A 26,737-nucleotide genomic window follows, 5' to 3' on the forward strand; every position below is an offset into this window, starting at 1 on the left:
TGAGGATTACTAAGTGAGCTCCTTGTATAAAACACCTAGGACAGTGCTCCGCACATACGGTAATCAGTTTCTACACATTTGCACCCTTACAAGAATCCTACTATGATTAGCTTGTGGGGCTAATATCTCATTCAAATCAGGAAAAGGCACACTGTTGTTGAGTTTTTTATTGTCCAGGTTTACAACTACCCAGGTTACAGCTCTGGGTCTTCCCATACGCTGTTACCCACGTGCGACTGCATTTCTTTCTGTTCTTTTTGAAAGAAGTCTTGTCGCCAGACTCTTCCAAAACCTGGGCATCTGGTGTTTGCTCAGTGTCATACGAGTCTTTCCATGTCATTTTATTTGGGCACCATGTTCTGTTCTCTTTTCTATATGATTTGTCTGTCCTTCACGTCACCACGTTCTCCCCCGCCATCAAGCACTCTTTATTGAAGGCTTGGTGCTGGCAGCGGGTTGTGAATCAGGTCTCTGTCCTTTTGGAATTTAAACTCCAGTTAGGGAGATAGGAAAAATATATACACGGAAAAATAACAAGCCAACCAAAAACAGGCCAAAGGAAGAGCCTGGGCAGTAACTGCTACAGGTGAGCAGTTTAGAGCCGTGGCTCCCAGTTCTGGGGCTGGTACTGAAGCCTTTGAGCAGGGATGTGGTCTGATGAAAGGAAGGTTCTAGAAATCCGATAGTGGAGAGAGGGCTTCCACTATTTATTCGCTTATTCAACAAATAGTTATTAAGTTTGTACCAGGCCTCAGTAAGGAACCATTTATAACTTATTTTAATCCTCCTCAAAACAGCCCATTGAGGTAGATGGGTACATGGTGACCTTCAGAGACAAGGAATCTGAGGCCCAGAAAAGTGAAGTTACTGACCCAGGCCCACACGGCTAGACAGGAGCTGACTGGAAAGCCATTCCTTGGGATGCTCAGCTCACACTCTTCCTACACAAGCTGGCTGGGAGGAGGAAAACTAGAGCCAGAGAAGCCCAGACAGGCCTGTAGGCCATGCTCTGCGTGGCTCCTGAGGACCTGAATGAAGATAGCATGCCTGGGAGCGGGGAGAGAGGGTGTGAGCACCTGAGTTAGCCTTCCACTCAAGGCCCACTTCTGCCTCAGTCTCCTCGTTGATGAAATGGGAGTGACAGTAGCTAGTTTTCAGGGTGGCTGTGAGAATTAACAGTTAGCGGTTAAGCTTGTAATCCCATTGTGTGGGATCTGAAAGGTCTGGCCAAAAATGGTAGCTGATATTAGTAGCAGTAGCCCGGGGGTCAGTAAAAATGGAAAGAAAATTCGGGGAAAAGAAGAAAGAGGCAACAGAATTTGGTTTTTGTGTTATTTCTTGTGTTTTTAAAAAATGAACAAATCATTTTTATTGCCACTAGATTATGTAGGTGAGCCACAAATACAGTAGAATGGGTGTTCTCAAGACTGGCAAGTCTCTGCACATTGGGGACTTTTTGTATACATTTGTATACATAATGAATTTTCATTCTTCTTTTGCAGTAATGCCATTGGTCCCCTGGTGGCTTTGTGGCTCATTTACAAACATGGTGGAGTACTGCAGGAAGCCGCCACTCCCGTTTGGCTGCTGTTTTACGGAGGAGTCGGAATCTGTACAGGTCTCTGGATTTGGGGGAGAAGAGTGATCCAGACCATGGGGAAGGACCTGACTCCCATCACACCATCCAGGTGGGCACAGGGGTCTGGGCCTGGTGGACAGGGCTTGTCATTTGAGGCCTGCAGCTGACTCAGGGTTGTTAAGTGTGAAAACCTTGTCATGTTCACCTTCGTCCCCCACTGCCCCTCAGCACAGCCACTGTGAACTTGGTTGTCACAGGGAGGAGGGGCCGAGGGTAAGAACGCCTCCTCTGATCTTTGTTCTCCACCTGCACACTCTCAATACCACCCATCATCACCCTTTCTCGCTGCACTCCTCTGCCCCCCACCCACAGGGGCTCAGAGATGAGGGAGGGGAGAAGATGAGAGGGCAGGGAGATGGAAGGAAGGGGAAGCAGAACAAGAGGGAAGAGAGATGAAGAGCCCTGCCCTGCAGCCCCCCAGTCCACTCCCTCTGTTGGTCTTACCCAGTTTGAGGGCCAGAGTACACGTGGGCGGGGAGAGCACACACCAGGTCATGGGCCTAGGTCTGCCTTCCCTGAAAATCCTCCAGCCACCAGCCTGCCTTCTCTGCCCTCTGGGGAAGCTCCCATCAGACCCAGTCTGACCTTTTACCAAACTCTCACCTGTCATCCTTCTGGGGTTATCTTCTGCATCTTTCCTTGGGCTCATCTGGGTGGAGGGTGTGTTCCACCATCCTAGGGTAGGGTTATGGAGGGTCTCGCAGATATTTTCATGTGATCATTCTATCTTGTAGACAGTTACTACTTTCTTTAGATATGTTAGGAGTTAAATAACAAACTTAGATGAAAATTTTCAGAAAACAAGTAAAATTTAGAACTACTTATTGTAAGAAGGAAATCCAGCTGACGTAGTGGTTAAGAGCTATGACTGCTAACCAAAAGATTGGCAGTTTGAATCCACCAGGCGCTCCTTGGAAACTCCATGGAGCAGTTCTACTCTGTCTTGTAGGGTTGCTATGAGTCGGAATTGACTCGACAGCATCGGGTTTGGATTTTTTTTTATCGTAAGAAATCATCTCTTTCTTTCTCATTTTTTCAAACGCTGTAGGTTTTCTTTCCCTTTTATTTCTAATTTTAAGTTTTCTTACTTGAAGTCCATCTTAATAAAAGATTCAGAAGATTGATTTGAAAAAAATAAGTAATCTGAGAAAAATTTACCTTTTTTTTTAAGCACACATCTTTAAAATGAAAACATAGTTTTTCCTAGGGCACTTTAGAAATTACTAAGTTACTATTTAAATGTCTCCATTTTTTTCACAGCAGGAGTTTCTGACCCAGTTACTACAATGTGTGGTTTTTGAAAAGCGTATCCAAATAGCAAGGCTATTTAGGGCCGTAAACAGTGTAATGCGAAGACTTCATGTGAATTGCTGCCTTTTCCATAGCAGTTTCTTGTTCTGTTAATGTTCTGGCCCAGCCAGCAGTCAACAATCGGCCCACAGAATATTCTGGTGAGACTCTGGCTCCCACAGGGTGTCAGTGAAGCCGATACAAAGAGCACTTGTGACGTGTCTCCTTGTGTTCCTTCCCGCAGTGGCTTCACCATTGAACTGGCCTCAGCATTCACGGTGGTAGTTGCCTCCAACATCGGGCTTCCTGTCAGCACCACACACTGCAAGGTAGGCCTCTGCCAAGGGACCACACCGCAGCAGGGCCGTAGCCACCAAGCAAATTGGAGAAAAGCTGGTGCCGCTTTGTATGTGATTACTTGTGAGAAAAATTAATCTCAAGGTCTATTGGAAGCGAGCATCTGCCTTTCTCAGACTGCCATTCTTGTATTTGATCCACAGACCTTCTTTCTTGTTCATCAGTGTGACACCTTCTACCATTCAGACTTTGCTTTCTCAATGTGTGCACAGCAAGGACTTTCCCTCTGTCCTTGTGTGCTTCCCACTGTCCGTCTGTCTCGTTTCTCTCTCATTGTTTCCGCAGTGGATTTTGTGTTGAAGTCTTCTGTGTGCTAACCGTACTTGTAGGCTTAGATGGGTGCATGACACTCGCTCGTAACCATTGCCGAGGACTGGGAGTGACTGGAGATAGAGATGGACAGAAATCACCTCAGGGGAATTGTACGAATTGGTTGTTTCAGTTTGTTTTGTTTTTCCTTCTGTGATGTTCGAAGTGACTTTATCGACTTAAAGTCCAAATGCAGGGTAATTCCTCCTACTGATCAATGTCCTGTGCTCCACAACACAGGGCTACGCAAAGGGGGATTCCTGGACGTAGTGTTGGAATGTTGGAGGCGTAAGAACCCTGGGAGATAATGATGAGAAGACAGGCTCAGGGAATTCTGGGTAGTTGTCCAAGGTCACTTGGGGCTGAGGCAGGACTAGAACAAGGCCTGCTCAGTGTTGGGAGACAATTCTAAAATATCTTCAATGGGCTACCTACATATAAAAGTATTTGCCAACCTCAACAAAGCAAAAGCCATTTCCAGGTTTTTCACAGGTTCATTCATTTTTATTATTCACGAAAAACTCAGTTAAGGCCTGCTGTGTGTTAGGCACTGTTCTAGGTGTCAGGAAGTAAGCAGCGACCATCCACATATACCTAAGATTTCAAAATGCCAACCGATAATGTTTATAAACAAATACTTACAAAACACTAATGGCTTAGTGCTTTAAATAGGAAGGTGAGGCAGCATTTATGAGAGTATTTTAAGTGAGCCAGCATATTTAAGACAGAGCTGGGCTCTACGGCATGAAGCTTCGGTGTCATTGGAAAGAGGAGTTTTTTGGTTTTTCTGGTTTTTCTTTGTCTTTTCTTTTTTTGCTGCTATATATTAAAAAAAAAAAAAAAACCCAATTCCAGCAAGTTATCATTATAAAAATCATTACCACTTACTGAGTATATACCAAATGCCAGTTACTGTGCTTAGTGCTTTATACATACATAATACATCATTTAGTCCCAATTTACAGATGAGAAAACTGAGGCTCCCAGAGTTAGGTCTCTTTCCCATGGTCACAATTAGCTCGTTACGGAACCGAGATTCAGAACTTCATCTCACGCTGTACTGTCTCCTAATCATAACCACAGTGCTCATGTGCATGGTAACTGACCACAGCCAAGATGTATAGATAAGTACTCTGTGCTGGACGTTGTTTTTAGTGCACCGTGGATATTAACCAGCTTTTCCTCCCAAGAACCTTCTGAGGTAGGTAGTGATGTTAACCCTGGTTTTACAGATAAGAATACTGAAGCACACCCACTGCCATCAAGTCCATTCCTGCTCATAGCGACCTTATAGGGCAGAACAAAACTGCCCCGTAGAGTTTCCAAGGAGTAGCTGGTGGATTCGAACTGCTGACCTTTTGGTAACCAGCCAAGCTCTTAACCACTGTATCACCAGGGCTCTGCTGAAGCATAGAAAGGTTAAATAGCTTGCCCAGTATTCCACAGCTATTAAGTGACAAGCCTGAGGTGCCAGCCCAGGCAGTGAGGCCCAGAGCCCTGCCCTCAAGTGCTCTGCTGTTCTGCCTCTCAGGTACAAAGAAGGAAGGCAGGGAAAGGTGAGGCGCACGCGTGCCGTTCATCAGTTGTTCTTACTTTAATTTTACTGGTTTAAAAGCTACAAAAGAAGCACATGCTTATGGACATATTTCAGATAATACAAAACATCACAGAGTGAAAAGCGAATGCCTTCTTCCTTCCCCCACCTCATCATCAGTGCACTGTATTGGGGGGAGCGTCTAAGAAATGCGTGCTATTAAATATAGTCTTTCTCAAAGAAGTAGGCTTTAACTCTCCTGTAGGCGTAAATGGCGTTGGGGCTGCTTTTAAATAAATATTACACTGTCTTTTAATGATTAACTTGCGCAGAAGCCAGCCTAGTGAAAGCAAACTCTTTCACACCAGTTGAAAGATCTCCTGAATAAACAAACAGTACAAGTTTGGTTTTTCTATGTTGTTGTTGCTTGCTTGCCTAACTGCATTAGCAGTCTTTACCTATACTAATGTATAAAGTGTTAAAATTCACAATATTAATTTTGCTAATATAACTAAATCCCAGTGTTAAAATTATGAATTTAAGTTAAACTCTTATATTTTATCTTTAAATGTCGTTTCCCCAATACTTACGTTTATAATACTATAGTAGGAGGAGGGCATAATAGAAGGTATTTGTATCTAGTTTGTATGGGACCTTAATGAATAAACATGTATATTATCATTATTCTAAAATATCTATACAAACAATATAGAACCCAAACCAAACCTGTTGCCATTGTCAATTCTGCCTCATGGTGACCCCATAGGACACAGTAGAACTGCCCCATAGCGTTTTCAAGGAGCAGCTGGTGAATTCGAACTGCCGACCTTTTGGTTAGCAGCTGTAGCTCTTAACCACTGTGCCACCAGGGCTCCATATAGTAGGTGTCATTTCCTTAGAGTTCATAATAAGTAGTATTAAGATAGTCTGTTGGTACTTGAAAACAAGCCTTCTTAACATGGGACTACAGTGGGTGTCATCTGTAAAATACACTTGAGACAGAGATCAGCTTGGCTTCTAGTTGATTCGGTCAGTATCACTGATCATGGATTTCTGGACAAAGCCCAAAGCTGGTCACTGCAGTAGGTAAGGGACAGAGTCCTGCTCTCAACTACTTGGCAGTGTTATAGAAGAGCAATCAACTGCCATCAAAGTCCAAATAATATAAGTGCTAAGAAGAGTTGACAGTTGCCATTCACCCCTTAACCCTTTTTCTCTTACACCACATATTTCTTCTGTATGCAACAGTCTCAGAATGGCATGTGTGGGATGAAGTATGAGAAATGTAGGATGGGGTCAAGAATGAGGCCCTGTGTAAGTGCAGCCATGAATCTGGAAACATCCAAAGGGCATTGATGTCCATATAATACCATATCTGAATCCGTCTGTTTTTTCAGGAATAATTACCCTGTGTTTGATTTAGCCAGCTCTCTGCTCCCTCTCCTGCCTACTTTTTAGTTTTCTGCTTAGAACCCCTCCACTAGAAATAGGCCCTAAGTTGGGAACTTAGCAGGAAAAAAGATGGACACTCTTGTTTAGAATAAGCATTTGAAATTATCTGGGTAGGTATTATTTTTCATGCCTCTTTCTGTCACTAAGTACATGTAGATAAGTGCATAATTTAAATTTTGTTGTACCCTGTTTAAAACATTTATAAAACCCCATTACATTAAGTGGTATAAATGTTAGCTAAATGTATATTTTGAAAAAGAATAGTTAGAAAAATCATATCATCACATTATATTCTAGAAGCCATATATATTAAGGGAATCTGCTTGGAGTATAAGTTTTGCATTCTGTGTTTCAAGTTTATATATTTTTTAAATTTTATATTGGAGGACTCAGTTCATTAGATATTTTTCTGGGGTAGTATCTCCAATCAAGATCAAAAGTTTAATTAAGGAAATAGAAACTAATATTGAAAATAAAATTGTCCACAGATACATGTGAACTTTCCCTTCTGTGAACCTTAATCAAGTTTGGTCTGTAGCCCTAACATATAAAACACAGTGACCACTACTGAACATAAACATGTGTTTGTGAGCTCTTTAAAAGAAATTCGGAGTGGTGGTATCTCCATTTCTTAGTTCCAGATCGTGGTGATTTATGTTTATTCATTTTGTGAGTTATCTACTTGTCATCTCGCTTGATGACATAGATGATCTCCCGTCAAGCCTTTGAATTTGGACCAGCATGTATAGGAAACACTACTGGTTTAAAAATTTAGGATTATAATTTCTAAGTCAGTTTTACAACTCTTGCTCTCTAGCTCTCTGACCACTCAATAATTCTATTGCTGTTAATGTGTAAAAAAAAAAGAGACCTTAAGCTGGAAACATACTCAGTTTATGAAAAGGGAAGTTAGAACATGGCAAAGAAAAGCCTTTTGTATTAACAGAAGACAAATCGTATTTTTATGCAAATAACATGCATGTCATATTTTTTGCCAGCCTCACAGCCTCCCTCACTGTTTTCATAAGTGAACTATGCCTCTTGTTAGGTGTGGGGGCACATTATTTACATGGGTGTATCTATAAGAATTTTTTTTTTTATCTATAAGAATATGGTAATGAATAGTGAAGACCTAATACTCCTGATCCTTCATGGTCCAAATAACATAGCAACTAAATACATAAAGCAAAAGGTATTAAAACTCAGAAGTTAACATGTCTAAGCCTATGATAAATGAAATAAACAAAATTACTTGGAAATACAAAGGATTCAAACAATATATTTTTAATTAATAAATATATATCATATTTTGTACCTAGCTGATAATATATCTTATCAAGTGTCATGAAACATTTTTAAAAATTAATCATAGATTCTGAAGGCCCTGATAAGAATCTCTACAAATTTTTGAAAACCGAAGTTGTGCTAACCAGAATCTCTAATCACAATAAAATTAAACTAGAAATTAGTTATATGTTGAAATAAGAAGGTATCCCCTTGGAAATTTCTAAATATTCTTTTAAGTAGCCGTTGAATCAAGGAGTTTTTAAAAATACAATAATAGCTTTCTTGTCAAATAATAAAGAACAAATACGCATATGTATGTATGCATGTGTGTGCAGTGTGCATATGTGTCCACATAACAAGGCCTGTGGCAGCCAAAGTTATGCTCAGATAAAAATTCATATTTTTAAATGCTTTAATTGATCAAAAGGAAAATGAAAGAACCAAACATTCAAAGTAGAATTTTACAAAAAGTGCACAACAATAAAAATTCTGAGCAGACAGGAAGAAGAACATAGTAAGTATGGAAGCAAAACAAATTAAAGACAAAATGGGGAAGGGCGGAGGAAAGGGCTGCCCAAAGTCATATATACCAAAATCACATCACAAAAAAAAGGGAGGGAGGTTGTTAGACGTGGAAAAGACATTATAACATCAGATATAGAAGACAATCTTGAAGACTATAAGAAAAACCACACAGCTTTATACTAGGGGCTTGAAAACCTTTCTGAAGTAAATTATTTTCTGCAAAAATATACATGACAATGTTGACCCAAGAAGTGAAAAAACAAAATGGAAAACGTGAACAGAGCAGTAGGCAAAAATTAAGGAAATTGCCCCAAAACATTTCTTCTCCCCTAAAAGTGCAAAGAGGAGGGGAGCACTGCTGACTCCTATTCAGATGAGTTCATTAGCCAGGCTTTTGAATTTTAGAAGAACAGATAATTCTCATGTTATAAAAACGTGTCCACAGTGTTAGAGAAAAAAAACAAAACAGAAGCTCTCCAACTTGTTCTGTAAAGCATATCAGTGGATGACCCTAATACCAAAACCTGATTTAAAATATCATTAACAGTAAAAGCTGTATTCACATATGAATATAAAACCTTAAGTAAGGTGCTAATAAATGACATCAACAATATTACAAAAGAACAATTCATTGGGACCAAATCAACTTTTAGATCACAGGAAAGTGTGCTCAGTGAACAGGACAGGATTTCTCACCCACGGCCGGTGCCCCAGTTCTTGCTCAGTGCCCGGCCCACTATACTCATTGCGGCTGAGTCGATTACAACTCACAGTTGGAAATCCAACTCCTAGTGACCCTACAGGACAAAGTAGAACTGCCCCATAGGGTTTCCAAGGAACAGCTGGTAGATTCCAACTGCCCACCTTTTGGTTAGCAGCCAAGCTCTTAACCGCTGTGCCGCCAGGGCTCCTGGCCCACCAGAGGTGCTCAATAAATATGTGCTGAATGAATGCCAAGAAGGGTATATGGGCATCTTCAATATAATATGCCATCTCGATCCATTAAAAAATGTACATGACCATCTACTGAGATATATGCCAAAAAGACAGTTGATAAAATTCCATGAAAAAAAAAACTACTAGACTTCATTAAAAATGAGTAAATCCAAGAAAAAAATACAAAGATCTAGAGCTTGTTTGTCAGCAATAAAACCAAACCTGTTGCTCTCAAGCCAATTCCGACTCATAGTGATCCTACAGGACAGAGTCGAACTGCCCCTTAGAGTTTCCAAGGAGTGCCTGGTGGATTTGAACTGCCAACCTTTTGGTTAGCAGCTGTAACTCTTAACCACTACACCACCAGGGTTTCCTTGTCAGCAATAGCCAGTCAGAAAATTTATTTATTTTTTTTTTTTTAAAAAAAAAGCTCCATAATTGCAGCAAAAATAAAAGGTATTTCAGAATAATCCTCATAAAAAATGTGAGTGATGCATACGAAAGAAACAGCACACTTTGAGTAGAGGTATAAAAGAAAACCTGGCTGACTATTATGAGACCCACTGTGTTGCTGAATGGAGAAACTAGATTTTGCGACAAAGATAAGTTCTCTCCAAATACAGAATTTTTCATGGAAGTTTAAAAATGAGACCAAAGTTATTTAGGTAGAAAAAAATCTAACAAGAATATGAGATGATTTAAAAAGACAAGTGATGAGGAGGGGTTAGCCTTACCAGATAGAAAGTATAAGAAAACGAGAATTAAAAGTACATACTTGTACAGGAATAGAGTAAATGACCGAGAGACAGAGCCCGCTATTATATCTGAGTATTCTGAGGAGAGGAAAATTTAACCAATCAATATGTTTAAAGACCGGAGAAAGAGTGAAACTGGCTAAATGTATACAAGACAGAATTCAGCGTTAGTAATAATTAAAGATATGCAAATTAAAGCAGTGATGAGGCATCTTTTTGTAGGTAAGTTAGCAAAAAGGAAAAAAAGAACAGCTTACGTGATTGGTACAGTGTTTGCGGAGGACATTGTACGTTGGTAACTGTTGGTAAGGCTCTTTGGTGTATGTGTGAAAACCCACTGCCGTTGACTCAATTCCGACTCAGCGACCCTGTAGGACAGAGTAGAACTGCCCCATAGAGTTGCCAAGGAGCACCTGGCGGATTCGAACTGTGTGTGAAGAGGCTAAAAATGGCCGGCCTTGGGAGAAGGGGGAGGGTTATTTCCTGAAAGTAAAACTCCACCTAATAAACCAGCAGGGAGTTGGCAGATCACTCTTGCAGCCATCATCATAAAGATTGGACTGCTACTGGGGAGAGGGAAGTTGATGAGAAGCTTGCTGTTCACATGGCCTTAAAACATTTCTTCATAGATGATGGCAAAATGTTTAAAAATTGGTAAATTTGGGCCAAGGGTGTGTGAGGGTTCTTTGTATTATTCATGTAACTTTTTTCTTATGTTTCAAGTTATTCCGAGATGTTTTTCAAATACTCCCTTTAATGAAAAATCAATTTTAGGAAATAGTTTTTAAAACCTAAATATAAGCTATATGAATGAACGTTAGTCACGGAACTATTTCTAATAGGGAAAAATTGGAAGCAAATTGGAAGTGGTTAAGTTAATGGTTAAGCAAATTGGTAATGGTGACGTAAATTAAAGCACACACCGCTAAAGGGTGTACGATTTTACATGATCATCACAAAGGCTGTGCAGCATTACAGGAAGATGCTTATAATGTAATGCTTACTTCTTAAAGAAAGGAAGTCGTGTATCCTACACTTACAAATATAGGTATGCTTATAAAAACTACTGGAAAGGAAGGTATAAATATGGTGATAGCAAGGTACTGGATAATTGTTTGCCTCTCCTATCACATAAACTTGCTGTAATATTATTATATTCTTCTTTTTTTTTAATGTATTAAGAAGAGAGCAAACTTGAAACTTGAGAGCATTCTCCCTAAAATAACCCAGAGCAACTGAACGGGCACAGAAAAGGAAACGCCCTGGGGAGACCGTAACAGGAAGAATTTAATCTCAGAAACCAGTATTTGTGGATTTGACCAACAAAACCTAACTGAGTTGTTGAAGACCAAAAGAACCTAACTAGTCCACATGCATGTAGAAAAACTCGATTGGCGTGTTCTAGGAACTTCTAAGCTGGATTTTCAGGTTCATACAGTACACTGGTGATAGACAAAGAATTGAACCCTATGAGGCAGTCCTACTCTGTCCTGTGGGGTCACTGTGAGTCAGAACTGACTCCATAGCCCGCAACAACAGTCATTTTAATGACTCAGAAGACCGATGATACAGGTTATTATGTTGGAGAGAAACGGACACTACCGGTTGCCATGGAGTTGACGCCGACTAATGGCCCCTTGCGTGTCAGAGTATAACTGTGCTCTATAAGGCTTTCAATGGCAAGTTTTTCCGAAGTAGATCACCAGGCCTTTCTTCAGCGGTGCCTCTGGGTGAATTCCAACCTCCCACCTTTCATTTAGCAGCCAAGCACATTTACCGTTTGCGCCACTCAGGCTCCCCAGAAGTGCTGTTTAATTGCAACTTGGGTCTGTATTCACTGCCTTTAAGTGTGCTGCTGTTTGGGGGCTCCTCGTTCACTTCTACATAGAATTTAAAATGCTGGATTTTATTTTTCTCTGTTGAGACCTTGGTTGCTTTAAGGCTCCTTTCCTAATTGAACCTTACTTAAAAAAACAGAACAATAAACTCATTGCCATCAAGTCGATTCCAACTCATAGCAACCTTATAGGACAGAGTAGAACTGCTCCATAGGGCTTCAAGGCTGTAAATCTTTACAGAAGCTACTGCCACATCTTTCTCCTGTGGAGTGGCTGGTGGGTCCAAACCGCCGACCTTTCAATTACCAGCCAACTGTTTAACCACTGTGCCACCAGGGATCCTTTTGAACCTCACTGGCTACTGCTAATTCTTAAATCTTTGAGGATCGGTAGAGACAAAGTATATGAGAATCTTCAAAACCCACCTCGCATGTCACCAAGGGCACCCCACAAAGCTCTCTTTGGTTTTCACCAGTCCAGTCTGAGGTGCGAGATGTTTGGGCACTGTATTTCCTTACAGTTTTTCTATTGTCTAGGATACTTTTCACTTAATTGTGCTCATGAGGAACCTATACACAGTCCAAGAGGCAGTCGTTCGAACAGAACAAGGGAGTACTGTGTGGTTTAAAGTCAGGAAAGGTGTGCATCAGGGTTGTATCCTTTCACCGTACTTATTTAATCTGTATGCTGAGCAAGTAATCCGAGAAGCTGGGCTATATGAAGAAGAACACGGCATCAGGATTGGTGGAAGACTCGTGAACAACCTGCAATATGCAGATGCCACAACCTTTCTTGCATGTCAACCTAAAGAAAACAAAAATCCTCACAACTGGACCAATAAGCAACATCATGATAAATGGAGGAAAGATTGAAGTTGTTAAGGATTTCATTTGACTTGGATCCACAACACCCATGGAAGCAGCAGTCAAGAAATCAAACAACACCTTGCATTGGGCAAATCTGCTGCAAAAGACCTCTTTAAAGTGTTGAAAAGCAAAGGTGTCACTTTGAGGACTAAGGTGCACCTGACCCAAGCCAAGGTGTTTTCAGTCGCCTTGTAGGCATGTAAAAGCTGGACAATAAATAAGGAAAACCGAAGAAGAATTTGAATTATGGTGTTGGTGAAGAATATTGAACATACCATGACTGCCAGGAAAGCGAACAAATCTGCCTTGGGAGAAGCATAGCCGGAATGGGCATCAGAACCAAGGATGGTGAGACTTCGTCTCACATACATTTACGTGTTATCAGGTGGGACCAGTCTCTGGAGAGGGACATCATGCTTCCTAGAGGGTCAGCAAAACAGAGGAAGACCCTCAACGAGATGGATTGGCACAGTGGCCGCAACAGCAGGCTCAGGCATGACAATGATTGTGAGGATGGCGCGGGGCCGGGCAGTGTCTCTTTCTGCTGTATATAGAGTCACTATGAGTCGGAACTGACTCAGCGGCACCCAGCAACAGCAAGGATACCTTCAGTGTCTTTTTCTTTTTTAAAAGTTTCAACAAACCAGAAAATGGACTGAGTGTGTTTAGAAAAATACTTGAATCAGTTTTAAAATTCTGATTTTCAGGGTGTAACTCATTTCGTAGGCAGGATTGACAGTCTAGCTGTAATATTTATCCTCCATTTCATTGTAATTAGCTAAAGTACAAGGACTACAAGGCAGTTTGAGATAGTGGAGAAAACCAGTCTAAAATCAAGAGGCCTTAGTTCTAGTCCTCAGTCTGCTACCGATCTATACTGTCTCCTCAATCCCTTAGAGCATAAAACAGGATCATATTGGAGGGCCTGAAAGTGGGTGAATTGGATGAGATGTTCTCAGAGGTCTTCTCCAGCTCCGACGTTTTATGATTCTGGTATTCTCAGAGAAGGATACATTATTACCATTTCATTTTGCAGTTAAAGCAGGTTCACATAGTGTAGTAAGCCATATCCTCTGTGGGGAATATTTAAAACAAGGGCATTCGTGGTTGGTTTATAAGGTACAGAGAGAACAGAAATCATTTCATTGGCTTACGTTTCATTCAAGTAGATCAGAATGAACATAGGTGGGGCAAGGACATCAGAGCTGCATGCTGACACGATGATCCTAAAATAAGCAGTCCTAAAAACTGAACTTTTTTAGAAGCTTTGAGAAAAATTTAGGGGGAAAGAAATGGTAGTTTAACATGTCGTTCACTTCTGAGATGAGCCAGTTCACATTGGCTGAATGTAGGTTTTGCATGTCATCTTTTAAGATGTGGGCCTCTATTTTTATTTTAAAACGTTTGTGTTTCACAGGTGGGCTCGGTGGTGGCTGTGGGCTGGATCCGCTCCCGCAAGGCCGTGGACTGGCGCCTCTTCCGGAACATCTTTGTGGCTTGGTTTGTGACTGTGCCTGTGGCTGGGTTATTCAGTGCTGCTATCATGGCTCTTCTCATGTATGGGATCCTTCCATATGTGTGATTTGTCTTCTTCCACCCAGTGAGCCAGTAAAGGGATGGTCTGGTATGGGTATGCGTGGGAGGTGTGTCCCACGTATCACACACACGCACACACGCACACACATCCTGTCTCCCCACAGATCCTTTCAGATGGTTCCATAGGACACTGTGCACCTAGGCTGCAGAGATTCATCTTCCAGAACTAACTTAACTACTGTACATAATAATGTGTATTAAACTGGTATCGTGGTGATATAACGTGGTGCAGTTACTTATATAGTAAATATATATTGTATACATAGAATAGGTAGCATTATTTCAGACATATTCAAAATGGGAGTGGAGATCGTTGCCTAAAATGAAACATTTGTTACATTTTTGTACATAAGATTTCGGTGGCAATTTTTAAGAACCTTTGTAAAAGGAAAGTATAGATTGGGAAATGATTTTATTTTTCAAATGGTTTTTTTTCCCGTTTAATATACTGTAAGATAAATGAGATACAGGATGTGTGAGACAACTTCGGGAAGGTGTGTGGAGGTCAGTGTGCTATGGAATAATACTGGAACAGGAGTTCACAAGTGCTTTCCTTGAAGAATTTGTTCATATACTGTGTATTGATTATTGTGTAATATATCGTAATTGCTTCTGTAAATACTTAAAACTGTAATTTTTTAATGGTGTACTTCCCTTACATTTTTTGATCAGAGAATTTTAGAAAGTACCAAAGAAGCAGGGGAATAGTTCGCCAGTATTATATTTTCATATCGTTTATCTCCCCTTGTCGTAAATCACTACCGCTAACCTGGGAGGTAGTCACACCAGCCGTGTTTTAACCTGCCCCAGAGGAATGTGGAGGATCCAAGGTGCCCGTCACCCATCATGTCCATGCCATGCTTTGGGTCCCCCAAACCCCAGCACCACCCACCACTGCCGTCACACACCAGGTGTTGGTGAACCCATGGTGGACTTCTGCCCGTCAGCAGTGCGGAAGACGCGCAAACATTGGGGGTGTGATTAAGCACTACATATCAAGTCCAGGTGAAACGTGCATCCCTGTCCTTCCCAGCAGCCTGAAGAGCAGAATTCTTGTCTCAAACCTTGAAGCAAAGGAGTGAGGCTTTTGATGTTTTGACATTCTAGAAATTCAGGGAGGGGGGTTTGAAATACTGGAAAATACACTGGATTTGAGGATTTCTTTGAGGCCTTTACTAAGCTGAACATCTTGAGGCTCTCTGGTAGTCCCATTGGATGCTCTTCTTTTTTGATAGCGGGGGGAGAAAGGATGACTAATGTTAGAGCCTGAAACTATGGAAATGCTGCTAAAATTTTTATATTGACAAACATTTTATCGGTACTTCATTGCGATTTTTCATTAATCAACCGTATTAAATTTATAATAAAAAAATGCCCCTCAAAAGCTTGCCTCTGAAGTCTTTTTTTTCTAAATATCGACAGAATATTTTCCTTCAGAGTTGGCACAAAAAAAAAGCTATATGATTTGGTCACTTCTGTTTTTCAAATACTTTTTTATCCTTTTTATTTTACTACAATTGCACGTTTGCTGCCAAAAAAATGAACAAGGAAAGAAAAGAATGACCCGCACACCCAGCATCCTGAAATGCCCACTGTTGACTTACATGCTCCGATAACCATGGGGTTTGTCCCTGGGTCTGGTTTTTGTTAAAGGGGCTCTCACACATGTGTACTTTGCCTTTCCCCCTTCACTCTCAAGTTAGCCAGACTTCGGAGGAGCCAGAGTGGCCGGTGGTTGTTGGGCTAGTGGATTCAGGTGCTGTATTAGTTTCTGAGGGCATCACAAAGTAGGTGACTTTAAACAACAGAAATTTATTGTCTAACAGTTCTGGAGGCTAGAAGTCCAAATTCAGGGTGCCAGCAGGGCCATGCTCTCTCCAAAGGCCCTGGGGAAGATCCTTTCTTGTCTGTTAGCTTCTGGTAGCCCCAGGCGTTCTGGGCGTGTATATGCATCTTCACGTGGTCGTCTGTGTCTCTTCTCCTATAAGGACATCATTTAGTTGGGGTTAGGACCTACGCTAGTTTCTTAAGGCCTCTTGTTAATTTAGCTGATGACATCTTCAAAGACTTATTTCCAAAAAAGGTCATGTTCACAGGTACCAGAGGTTAGGACTTCAACATATCTTTTGGGGTCGGGGAGGCTACAATTCAATCCATGAGAGAAGTTCAGATCTGAGGACCTAGCAGGAAAATGCAGATCCTGTCTTTCCTTTTGGTCAAAGTCCCCACAAAAAACATCTGCTTGGAGCTTTAGAAGAAACTCCTTAATCCTCTGCATCAGGGTCACAAGCTTCTTTTAGGAGAGGAGGGAAACTGGCCAGGTATAAAAAAAAATTCTCCCTACAAAGAAATTTGCCCTCTTGCATTCTTAAAATGGCATTTTCAGCCCTTTATTTCCCCACTTTTGATAAAGCTGTATTTTTAAAGTTCCTTTTTCTCCTAAATATATTCATAAGAAAAATAATAGCACAACACAGTGCAGGCAATGTGCAGACCGAACACCTTGCTGGATTCTGACAGCAGACAGTTTGCCAGACCTGCCCTGGGAGAAGGGCTGCTGTCTGAGTCTTGGCACAGCCGGACCTGGCCAAGTGGCAGAGGCAGAGTCCCAGGACATGAAATGGGACAAAGGTCACACCCACAATATGCATGAAATGTCTCATGTCCAAAGACCTCACCAGCACTGGTTTAGAAGGCATCTTGTCCACTGCACTCCCTCCCCGTTGTCTACTATCAGGTGAATGGAACACGGCTACAGGATGGCTGCTGCAAGCTGATGGTCTACAGAAGAAAAAAGCTTCCAGCTCCAGGGGTGACTGGGGAACTGTTCGCCAAGCACTGGGGAAGCAGAATACCCCTTTGGTAGATAGGTCAGCTTCAGGCAGAGGACAGGTCATCCTAGGGGCGGGGAGGCAATGGCAGAGTGCTCCCTGGCCTGGGACCACCAACCTACAATTCTACCCTGAGTCTTCATCTTTCCTTTGTTGTTGCTGGGTGCCTTCAAGTTGATTCTGGCTCATAGTGACCCATGTGACAGTGGAATTGCCCCATGGGGTTTTCTTGGCTGTAATCTATGGAAGTTAATCACAAGGTCTTTCTGCCAGAGCCACTGAGTAGATTTGAACTGCCAAACTTTCAGAGCCAAGGACTTAACTCTTGTGCCACCAGGGCCTCCTGAGTTCATTAGTCTCTTCTTAAAATGCAAACGCTCTTCAGAAAAAGGTAACTCCTGAGTCCTTGGTATCTTACTGTGATTTTGTTCATCAAACCATGTTCCTGTGCTTAAGAGAACTATCTGTAGTAGCAGGAGAGCATAGGCCTGGGTGTGGAGGGGCCCTGAACTCTGCTGGCTTCTTCCCACAGTATGTCTGGGCTCCGCTTCTCACAGGGGCAAAGACGGAACAGGGCACCGCTGAGCATCACAAGGAGCTTGCGCTCCTCAGACAATGTTCTTCTACATCATTTCCTGCCTTTTCAAAGGGACTGAACTTTTGAGCAAGTATCTAAACACATTTATTCATTTTCAACAAGATAATTTAATAAATCCTCTCATTCAGAAAATGGTGAAATGTAAAGATCAGTAGCATCAATGAATTTATTCAATCACAAAAAAAGACCTTCTTTGCCATGAGACCAGAAGAACTGGATGGTGCCCAGCTACCATTACTGAACATTTTGATCAAAGATTCCATAGAAGAATCCTGATCAAAAGGGGGTAAGTGCAGAACAGAATTTCAAATTCTCATGGACTCCAGACATCCTGGACCCATGAAGGTTGGATGACCCCCTAGAACTAGTGCCCTGAGATAATCTTTAAGCCTTAAACCAAAAATATCCTCTGACATCTTCTTAAAACCAAACAAGTTTAGCTTAACTAGTAAAAATGTCTGCCTTGAACATTACACTCTTTTAAGAACTATCTACATGGGATCAAATTGACAACAGCAACTAGAAGGATTAAATAGGAACCTTAGAAGGCAGTAAATTTATGTTAATGGGGGAGGAACAACTCAGAAAAGAAGGGTAAGAATGGTTACACAAATTGAATGTAATCAGTGATACCGAATGGAACACATACAGACTATTGAATTGGTGTATGTTTTGCTGTGTATATTCTCAACAAAATAAAATTATTTTTAAAAATAGAAGGAAAAAAAAAGGGCCCTCAAGGAGATTATGCAGTGTGTTTTATTGAGTCCTTAAAAAAAAAAAAAGCTTGGTATTTGGACTCTGCTGACCTTTGGTAGACCAAGTAAATTTGCTCGTTGCCATTACATTCCTGAGAGAATGGTTCCTACAGCCAGGTGGAACTGGGTTCAGATTTCAGAGCCTGCATTCACTAAATCATCTTGGGCAACTTCCTTAACACCTATAAACTTCAGTTCCCTCCTATAGGAAACGGGGGTAGCGATGCCACCGCAGAGGAATTAAATGAGACCGTGTATATGAAAGTGAACCGTCCAGTGCTTGGCACAGAGTAGGGACTCAATGAGCACGTGTTTGTTTTCTTTCTCTTTCTGGATAAAGGTGGATGGAGAGTTTATTCACTACCTCACTTGTTTCTGGGTGATTCCCCCCAGAGGATTGTTCTGAGAAGAGCATTAAATTGGATGATGGGAGAAAGGGATAGAAAATAAACCGCAATTAGCTCAATAAGACAAAACAGCTAGAGACTAAAAGAAACTGGAGACTAGGCTATTTGCATGGTTGGTGGGTGAGTAAAAAGATTGGTTAACTTCCCATAAACGGGAAATGTAGCTGTTGTGGATTGAATCATGTCCCCCAAAAATGTGTGTCAACTTGTGATTGTAATTTTATGTTATAAAGAGGACCAGGGCAGGATTGTAACACCCTTACTAAGGTCACATCCCTGATCCAAAGTAAAGGGAGTTTCCCTGGTGTGTGGCGTGCACCACCTTTTATCTTACAAGAGATGAAAGGAAAGGGAAGCAAGCAGAGAGTGGAAACCTCATACCACCAAGACAGCAGCACAGGGAGCCGAGTGTGTCCTTAGGACCCAGAGTTCCTGCACGGAGAAGCTCCTAGTCCAGGAGAAGACTGATGACAAGGATCTTCCTGCAGAGCTGACAGAGAGGGAAAGCCTTCCCCTGAAGGTGACGCCCTGAATTTGGACTTCCGGCCTACTAGACTGTGAGAGTAAACTTCTCTTTGTTAAAGCCATCCACCTGTGGTATTTCTGTTATAGCAGCGCTAGATAAGTAACCTTGTTCTTGACACAGACTCAAACACCTGGGGAGCACATCGCAGTGATGGCACTCCTTTTTAATAGTCACCTTCTTAAGTATTCTTACAGCACATCGTCCTTTCTATTACTGAAAAGACAATAAGACCACCTGGTAGGTGTTGGGGAAGGGGGCGAGATGCCAAAAGGAAGAAGATGGACTAAATGACCTCAAGGGAACAAAGCATGGACCAAGTAACTATGCCATCATCTTCCGTGCCAGACAACAGTGGCACCTAGTGGAATCAAATTTAGTTGCAACTATTACCATCTTCCAACCCATTGCCGTTGATGGGATTCTGACTCACAGTGACCCTATAGGACAGACTGGAACTGCCCCATGGGGCTCCCAAGGGGCAGCTGGTGGATTCGAACTGCCAACCTTTTGGCTAGCAGCCAAACGTTTAACCACTTCTCCGCCAGGGCCCCCCTTTCAAATTGCAGCAGTGAAGTCCCCTCAGAGAATGTTAACTGTATCGTAATTCAGAGTTGCAAGAAATGCCAAGGTTATCTGGCTTTTTTGACAGTTACAGGGAACTGTGAGTTCTTGCTGAAGGAAAACTTCAATCTTTATGCAGGAATCCCCATGACTTGGAAGCCTAGGCAGCACTATGGCCAACACAGGCCTTCTGCCTGATGGCCCATTTACATTCATTTGATAAACATTTATTGAGTGACTATTATGTGCCAAGCATGGGGCTGGGCACTAGAGGTAGGAAACAGATAGGCCTCTAGGTGTTCAACAGAAGAAGGTAAGGAAATGAGAGGCAGCGTGATTGTTGCTGTCATGAGGGCATTTCCACGGAGCAGCAGGAACCCCAGGGAAGGGCCACTAAGGGCATGGGGAGGTCAGAGAAGCTTTCAAAGAGGCAAAAATTTGGCTGAGACTCCAAGTGTGAAGTGGACATCAAGAGCGTTGGTTCCGTTTGAGATATGGTGAGTTCTGGATGCTTGCAGACTATCCAAGTAGAGACGTGTGATGTTGGGTCCCGTAGCGTTGATTCCAATTCATAGCAACTCCATGTGACAGAGCAGAACTGTCCCATAGGGTTTTCTAGGCTGTAATCTTTACAGGAACAGATTGCCAGGTCTTTCTCCCATGAAGCCTTTGGGTGGGCCAAGTGTTTAACTGTTCCACCACCAAGGCTCCTAGAAACATCTGATACCAAAACCAAACCGGCTGCCCTTCAGTTGATTCCAACTCATAGCAACCCTATTGGACAAAACAGAACAGCCCCGTAGGGTTTGCAGAGAGCACCTGGTGGATTCGAATTGCCAACCTTTTGGTTAGCAGCCAAGCCCTTAACCACTGTGCCACAAGGGCTCCAAGACATCTGATAGGCAGTCTGAAATAAAGGTTTGGAGTTGAGTTCTTAGCTGGATAAGCTTTGGGAGTAGTTAGCTTTAGGAGGCAGCTATCCAGGAAGCAAATGGGAGCAGTGGTGTTCAAAGGCAAAGCAGAGTACAGGAGAATCTCCAGGAAGATGTTTCAAGCACATATTCCACACACCCCAACACCTTAAGATTTGGATACATTTCTCTAGGTGGGCAAGCCAAATCCCTGGATGGAGGTAGGGACTGACCATAGGTTACAAGTGTACAGACAATGAATGTAGTACCTTGTTCTTGACATCTTCGAGGTGACTGGACCACACTTAGCATTACTCTCCTAACCTCTCTCTACGCTTTTATTCACTCCACCCCCAGGGTAAAGGAGTATATTTGGTTGGTACATTTGGGAAGAATAAACAGGGCATATTGGAGTCAGTTCCTCTTTAGAGGGAGACTGACCTCAGAGCACCAGAATTTTCCTCTGCTCCATGCCATCCAACCTGGGCAGACGGAGAGGCAGCCCTGGCCCAGCAATGCATGTGACTGGTGACTGTGTTCTCCTTGTTACGGGGTTAAGTATCAGAAAGCCCATCTGCTCTCACCCTGAGCGCTAGCACCAACCTAGCCTTTATCAATGATACAGATGTTTTCGGCCTCTGTCCACCACCACTTTGTCTTAATGTACAATTTGTTTAAAACCTGGGCAAAGACGAATGGTGCTGTTATCAGATTCTCTCAGAAGGGACAGACCAACAATGGCTTCCTGCATAAGGCAGACATCACGTAGGCATAAGGGCTTCCTGGTGTCTTGCATAAGTAATTAATATTGAAAATACCATGTTGTGAGCGTTAACCTCTTACATGCAAAATTTAATATAAAAAAAAAAAGAAAACTGCATGTCTATTAGTTTCTGAATCTCCCCATTTGGGTCAGCTTTCCTAAGGATGGCAAGTAGGGACACGTGGTGTATCCAGCTTTGGCAAATGCCTCGGGACTCCCTGCCTCTTGGAACGAGGAGTCCCGTCATGTACTGAGATAAACCGCTCATCACTGTACATTATACACGCTGCCTCCTGTGCGGCACTCCGGGTCCCTCTGCCTTTTTCAAAGAATATTAATTAGAAGCTTTTTTTCTGAATTACAAAAATAAGAAATTGACTTTAGATGCCTGAAAAGTACAGGAAAGTGTAAGTAAATCAAAAAATTACTTACAGTTCCACCTTCCAGAAATAATTAACATTTTGGTGCATTTTCTCCTGTATTTGCATATATGGTTTAAAAATTAAGTTTTCTACTTTGCTTTTTCTATTTAACATTTACATTGTGAAAATTTCCTCATGTTACTATTCTTCAAAACATGATTTGTAATAGCTGAGTAACGTCCCTTTTAATGAACACACCATCATTTATTTAGCCATTGCCCTCCGGAAGCACGCTTGGATGGTTACGAATTTTTCACTATTATGAACAGTACAGTGAGATACCTCGTACATATATCTTTTTCCATCTCTGATCAATTCAAGGTAAATTCCTAGAAGTGGAATTCCTGAATCGAAGAACCCACTGATACTAAATCCATCGACACACATATATATTAGATGTTAATTCTCTGCTCCCAGGTACAAAGCTCTATCTATCACACAGGCTGTGGTGAAGGCCAAACTGAGTTCCCTTGAGGGTAAGGCTCAAAAGGCAAAAATTTCCAGTATGAGAAACCACAACCAACTCCTCCATCTAGGATACCTCTCATGACTTTCCTACACTACTAAACTCCAAGGTGTTTGCCATTATTGTTATGAGCATTGAACAGGTTATTTCATATAAAATGGCCAGCACAGTGCCTGACACAGAAGCTCAAGAAATGTGTTTTCCCTTCTACTGCAGTATGACTTCCTCATTGATGAGGGTACTTAGAACAGTCTAGCTTATGTCTTACACACCCCCTACCCAGAGCCTCGCTCTGATCCCCATACCTGGCAAAGTTTCTGGACTTCCTCTTGCACTAAAAAAAAAAAAAAAAACCAAACCCAGTGCCGTCGAGTCGGTTCCGACTCATAGAGACCCTCTTGCACTATCTCTGGCCTAATTCTCTGCCTTCACTCCAACCCTGCCAAGCACTCCTGCCTCATTTTGGGTCTAATGCCTTATGCTTCCCTTTACTCTAGATCAGAGGTCGGCAAACTTTTTCCGTAAAGGGCCAGATAGGAAATATTTTAGGCTTTGCAGGCCATACCACAACTCTGCTGTGGTAGCATAAAAGCAGCTAAATACGATACATAAATAAATGAGCAAATGTATTCCAATAAAACTTTATTTACAAAGTCAGCAGGCTGAATTTGGACACGGGCTGTAGTTTGCTAATTCCACTATAGGTCAGTATTTCCCAAAGTGTGGGCCCCAGACTAGCAGCATCACCATCAGTTAAGAATCTGTTCAAAATGCAAATTATCTGGCCCCTTCTGAGACCTACTGAGCCAGTTTTACAGGCTGGCAGATGGGGCTCAGCCATTGGTTTTAACAAGCTCTCCAGGTGATTCTGAAGTGGGCTGCAGTATGAAAACTCTACAGTAGGGCACAGCTGCCTATGCAGTTCATCTGGTGAGACCAAGGGTCCTAGTCAGAATTCCTATTAGAATTCAAATGAATCATCCTATTTCCACAAAGTCTGCACTCCTGAGCATTCAGAAGTTCACGAACTGGGACTCACAGGGACTCCTGATCATCAAACAGGATCCCCAAGCCATCAGTGCAGGGTGGAAGCCCCCTTAGGGCCTGAGATCAATCATTTCTTTTCATACCTGCTATATCAGTGACAAATACTTAAAGACAAAACTGCCTCAATCCCAGGGATGTCCTTGTCCTTGCTTTTACAAGTGGCAAAAGTAGACAGCCTCCAATGCAATGAAGCCAGAAACCTTTTCAAGTGATCTGATTCCACTGAGCTAGGAGCCCTCCAGGGCAGATGTGATCCTGATACTCTTCAGCATCCCCAAGGCCCAGCTGCGTGAGCCTATAAAGTTACTGAATAAAGGGGGAATTTAAACTGCCTACATTCGTACCTGGATTATTCTATCAACACATAAAATTTGGCTCTTCAACTCTGAAATATCAGTTAAATAAATGAAAAGCAATAGCACAAGACAGGGAAAAAAGTACACACAGCAATCCCCTCCCCGTCTAATTCAGGCCATAAACACAACAAACCTCATCAGATACATAACTAAGAACTTCAGGGTCCATCGTATCAGTGTTTCCTTCTATCTCTTTATCTTCCACCCCATTTCTGTCCCCTACCCCTACCACCCTGAGACAGAAGAGAACTGCCCCACACTAACATTCCTTTAACACGCAGCTGCTACCTTCCTACTTACATGGCTTATCCCTCCACTCTGTCACGTAACGGAATTCTTACGTGCAGCAGGGGTTGGCAGACCTACAGGAACCCACCCACACTCATGCTGCTTATAAACTTCTTCCAGGAAGATACAGAGTTAATCAGACCCAGGTGTCAACAAGACAGAACTATGTGTTGTTTATCCCCAAACCCCTTTTCCTTCCCTGTTTTACTTTATCCCATCTACAAAGACAATATTAGAGAAAATAAAATTTATCATCATGCAGTTGGTATCAAAGATACTGCCTACATAAGAACTGGTGGTTGTAAAGTGAAGATAATCTTTGGTGGCAGTAAGCAGAAATACCTTGTACTGAGATTTTTCAGAAAGAAAATGTGTCTAGTTGTTTTTAAGACAACCCATCTGGAAACTGAACAAGAGATCTGAATAGGCAAATCAGAGAATTATAGATGACCGGTAAACATACAAAAACAGGCAATCAGGGAAATGCAAATTAAACAAGGTACCATTTCTCACCTATAACCAAAAAAGACCTGTTGCCATCAAGTCAATTCCGACTCATTGTGACCCTATGGGACAGAGTAGAACTGCCCCATAGCATTTCCAAGGAGCACCTGGTGGAGTCGAACTGCCAACCTTTTGGTTAGCACCCAGCCACTACACCACCAGGGTTTAGAACTGGTAAAAATTTTAAAGCTTGGTAACAGTCAGCATTATTGAGGATGTGGGGAGTGGTACAAATATAAATTAGTGCAAAAATTTTGAAGGGAAAATTTGTGCTAGTCATTAAATGCACATGCCCTATGACTCAGCAATCCCACTTCTAAGTTTATGCTATAGAACTGCACTGTCCTACATGGTAGCCACTAGCCACATGTGGCTATTTAAATTTAAATAAAATAAAATTTAAAATTCAGTTCTTCATTTACCCTAGTCATATTTCCAGTGTTCGACAGCCATGTGTGGCCAGCGGCTACCATGCTGGACACTGCACATGTAGAGAGTTTCCACCATCACAGAAAGTTCTATTAAGCAATGCTGCTATGGAAATATTCACAGAGTAGATAAAGATAAACAGACAAAGAAATTCAATGCAGCATTGCTGTAAAGCACAAAACTGAAGATAGCAAAAGGGGAATAAATCAATTACATTACATTTATACAAAAGTATGCAAATTATAACAAATATGAGGCTGACTTATAGGAACAGAAGACAAAGACTCTGGTAAGGTTAAATTTGAATTTAGACTGCAGAATAAGATAGGCATTTAAAAAATTATATATATACAAAAATATGTATTTATATAACCTCTAAAGACATTGAAAAATACCTGCAACGATATATACAAAACTGCTAGTAGTGTGGAAGAAAGTGGGACTAGAGAGAAAAATGGGGAATTTTCACTTTCGTTAAACCGACTTCTGAACTGACTGAATTTTTTGCAACGAGCATATGTAACTTCTGTATTTAAAAAGATAAGAGATTTTCAAAAGTAGTTCTAGTTTAAGAAAGAATGATAAATTATCAATAAGCCCTGAAGGCAGTATAGTCCATTTCTTTTCTAAACTGGTATTTCCATTCTTTGGTTAGAGTTGTTCTAAATTTAGTCGTCAAAAATATTTTCCTTACTGACTGCTCTGATGGGGATCACAGTACAGGGAGGGTCCCAGGCAGAGAGGGAGAAAAATGTAGAACAAAACACAAATTTACAAAAAAAGACCACAGTTACTGGTCTGACAGAGACTGGAGGAATCCCTGAGACTGCAGCCCCCGGAAACCCTGCCAATTCAGAACTAAAGATACTCCCGAAGCCCACCTTTCAGCCAAAGATTAGACAGACCTATAAACCAAACAATAACACATGTGAGGAACATGCTTCTTAATTCAATCAAGTTTATGAGACCAAATGGGCAACACCTGCCCAAAAATAAAGACGAGAAGGCAGGAAAGGACAAGAAAACTGATGAATGGACACAGGGAACCTGGAGTGGAACCATAAACCAAACAGTAACACATGTGAGAAATATGCTTCTTAATTCAATCAAGTATATAAGAGCAAATGGGCAACACCTACCCCAAAACAAAGACAAGAAGGCAATAAAGGACAGGAAAACTGGACGAATGGACATGGGGAACCTGGGGTAGAAAGGGAGGGTATGCTGACACATTGAAGGGATTGCAATCAATGTCACAAAACAATTTGTATATAAATTTTTGAATGAGAAACTAATTTCCGCTGGACTTTCACCTAAAGCACAATACAATTAAAAATATATACATATATATTTTTCTGAGGCCCTGGAAGAGTCACAGACATGTCTTCCTCTAAGCTTTGGCCTCACCCTATCCATATCTCTTCCCTACAGTATTTCCCCTAATGGTACTCTTGCCTTTGCCCGGTCTTTTGCCCACTCACACCCT

At 41.7% G+C, this 26,737-nt stretch overlaps 1 protein-coding gene across 8 annotated transcripts in view; it reads left to right on the forward strand.

The window, feature by feature from the left end:
- Positions 1 to 15,757, forward strand: part of SLC20A2 (solute carrier family 20 member 2) — a 115,172-nt gene extending 99,415 nt beyond the window's left edge. For all 8 annotated transcript variants that reach the window (XM_049866397.1, XM_049866398.1, XM_049866400.1 and 5 more), the window contains 3 exons: positions 1,503 to 1,688; positions 3,174 to 3,258; positions 14,206 to 15,757. In XM_049866397.1, coding sequence (XP_049722354.1) covers positions 1,503 to 1,688; positions 3,174 to 3,258; positions 14,206 to 14,370 — 436 coding nt within the window. In that variant the 3' untranslated portion in view covers positions 14,371 to 15,757. The remainder of the gene's footprint in view (positions 1 to 1,502; positions 1,689 to 3,173; positions 3,259 to 14,205) is intronic.
- The last annotated feature ends 10,980 nt before the right edge of the window (positions 15,758 to 26,737 follow it).

Source organism: Elephas maximus, chromosome 22 (genome assembly GCF_024166365.1).
Source record: "Elephas maximus indicus isolate mEleMax1 chromosome 22, mEleMax1 primary haplotype, whole genome shotgun sequence".
In the NCBI taxonomy this organism is placed as follows: Eukaryota; Metazoa; Chordata; class Mammalia; order Proboscidea; family Elephantidae; genus Elephas; species Elephas maximus.